The sequence below is a fragment of the Rhagoletis pomonella genome, unplaced genomic scaffold (assembly GCF_013731165.1).
Source record: "Rhagoletis pomonella isolate Grant_MI unplaced genomic scaffold, Rhpom_1.0 Rhpom_scaffold_20566, whole genome shotgun sequence".
Lineage (NCBI taxonomy): Eukaryota > Metazoa > Arthropoda > Insecta > Diptera > Tephritidae > Rhagoletis > Rhagoletis pomonella.
This window is the reverse complement of record NW_023479077.1, coordinates 1-2,456: the sequence shown is the minus strand read 5'-3', so window position 1 is coordinate 2,456 and position 2,456 is coordinate 1. Positions and strand designations below refer to the sequence as shown.

The 2,456-nt window shown below is 32.6% G+C and overlaps 1 protein-coding gene across 1 annotated transcript; it reads left to right on the top strand.

The window, feature by feature from the left end:
- Positions 1-23: 23 nt before the first annotated feature.
- On the top strand, positions 24-2,264 carry LOC118732460 (zinc finger MYM-type protein 6-like; the record flags this gene model as incomplete). Its single annotated transcript, XM_036461593.1, has 1 exon — positions 24-2,264. A coding segment is annotated over one exon (1,230 nt), but the record flags the coding sequence as incomplete, so codon positions are not given.
- Between the last annotated feature and the right edge of the window lie 192 nt (positions 2,265-2,456).

The following is a 2,456-nucleotide window of genomic DNA, read 5'->3' as shown; positions in this document are numbered from 1 at the left end:
CCTGCGATACTAATTTGGTAAGCCACTACAGTCACCTCAAAAATCACGCTTCTTTAAAAAAGCATTTGCGTAATGTTTCGAAGAAAAAAAATCAAATACAAATTAAACAATGTTTAAAAACGGATCAGGCCAGCTTTAAAAAGAAAGTTTACCATGCCGAACTAAATCTGACTATGTTTTGCATACAGCACAATTTATCTTTTTTGTTAATGGACTTTTTGCCTCAATTGCTAAGTGAGTGCTGTCCGGATTCTAAAATAGCAGCGGCTCTTAAATGCGGCAGAACAAAATCAAAGATGTTGACTGATGTCTTGGGAGCTAAGGCAAAAGAAAACATTGTGTCCGTTCTTCAAACAACAAAATTTTCTTGTATCATCGACGAAACGACGGACGTCAGCAGTAAAAAATCGCTAGTTATTGTTGTGAGATATTATGACAAGTTAGCTCATAAAGTGCGAGACAGGTTTCTAAGTCTCATCGAAGTTTCTAAAACGGATGCCGATTCGTTGTATAATTACATCAATGATTTTTTTTCTGCAACTAACATCCCATTAAAGAATGTAATAGGGCTAGCAACTGACGGAGCTAATGTTATGGCAGGGGAACTGGGTGGCCTAAAGGCGAAATTTATGAAAGATGGGGATATATTTTACATAAAATGCTCGTGTCATTCTTTGCATCTGTGTTCTGCCTATGCATGCAAAAAGCTACCAATTGAAATAGACAAATTATGTCGAAGCATTTATACTTTCTTTGCGCATAGTGCCAAACGAATATACGATTTCAAAGAATTTCAAGAATATTGTCAGGTTGAGCCGCACAAAATATTAGGCGTCTCAACCACGCGATGGCTTGCATTAGAAGGAGTGATTAACCGAATTATTGAGCAATGGGATGCCTTGCAATTATATTTTATTTCCAACGTAATTGAAGTGAATGGAATTAATGCGGCTAAATTGGCGAAAAAAATGGGGAATCCCTCTTTAAGGGTTTACTTCTTATTCCTTTCATATGTTCTTAAAATAATTAATGATTTAAACAAAGATTTCCAATCAGAAAAAATTCGTCTACCTTACCTTTATTCAAGAGTGAATATGACCATTAAACTTACTTTATCTAATTTTATGAAAAACAGTGTTGTAAAAAACTTAGATGTAAATGCAATTTTAACTGATTTTGAAAAACTAAATAATTATAACGACGAAAAAATTACGTTTGAAAACATAAGCAAGGCGCAGCAGGACATGTTTTGAATATAGATCAAATCTTTATTGGTAATAATACAGAAACCTTTCTGAAAAAGTCCGGTCTTTGTCAATCCGAAGTGATTGAAGTTAAAGAATATATTTTAAAGTTTTATGTTGAGCTTATTGTTCAATTTAAAAAGCGATTTGATTTTTCCAGAAAAGATTTGCAATATCTGTCTATAATAACTCCAACTGAAGTTATTTCAAATGATGAACTTTCGTTGTTGCCTTTACTTTCAACATTTCCGTATTTGGTTGAAGGAAACTCGGAAGATGTTAATACAGAATGGAAAATGTTGAGGCTAAGCAACATCGGCCTTCAGCCTGATATGGATATTATAGATTTTTGGGAAAAAGTCTCATTGCAAAAAAATGGGTTGGGAGAACAATGTTTTAAAAATCTCACGAGTTTCGTATTTAATATTTTGTCACTACCACATAGTTCTGCTGCTGCAGAAAGGAAGTTTTCCGACTTAAACCTCATAAAAACTAGGATTAGAAACCAACTAAATATAAGTACTGTTGATACAATAATGCTATCAAAAGAATTGATTGCTGAAAAAATCGAACCACACTATGTGTGGTGTGCAAATGAAGCATTCAAGTAAATACATACATAAGTGCATACGTACATACTTTAGTTAAAGTTACCAAAGGCCCTTAATGATGAATTTGTTTTTAAGTGAAGCAAACGATTTTTCAAGCTTTTATATTGAATGCTTTATCGCGGGTTTCTGGAAACAACATTCACAATTGCATTTTCAAGATATAAACAAACGGAATATTTTGAAAAAAAAGCATATTTCCAAAAATTGTATGTGCCTTGGGTAATGTGAATAATCACACATATGTAGGTACATGTATTTTTATACGTATTTCTTGTAAATTTTCAAAATGTTAATTTTACACACACTTCCTTTTTTTTACATACATGTATAAATTGTTAAGCTTTAAGTTTGTATTGATCGAAAACCGAATATCTGCATTCTTTATGAAACAAAACTTATATGATCTCAAACAGCGTAGTTAAATAAAATGTTCCTTATTAGAAAACTTTAAGTTTTTTATTGAAATAACTAAAATGATATTGGTAGATTTTTTCCAGATATGGTAGATTTTTTTCAATTGGATGGTAAGTTTTATTTTTTTCCAGTGGCAACCCTGGTCGGCGCTTCATACCCAGTGTGACCGTTTTGATCCAAGTGGATC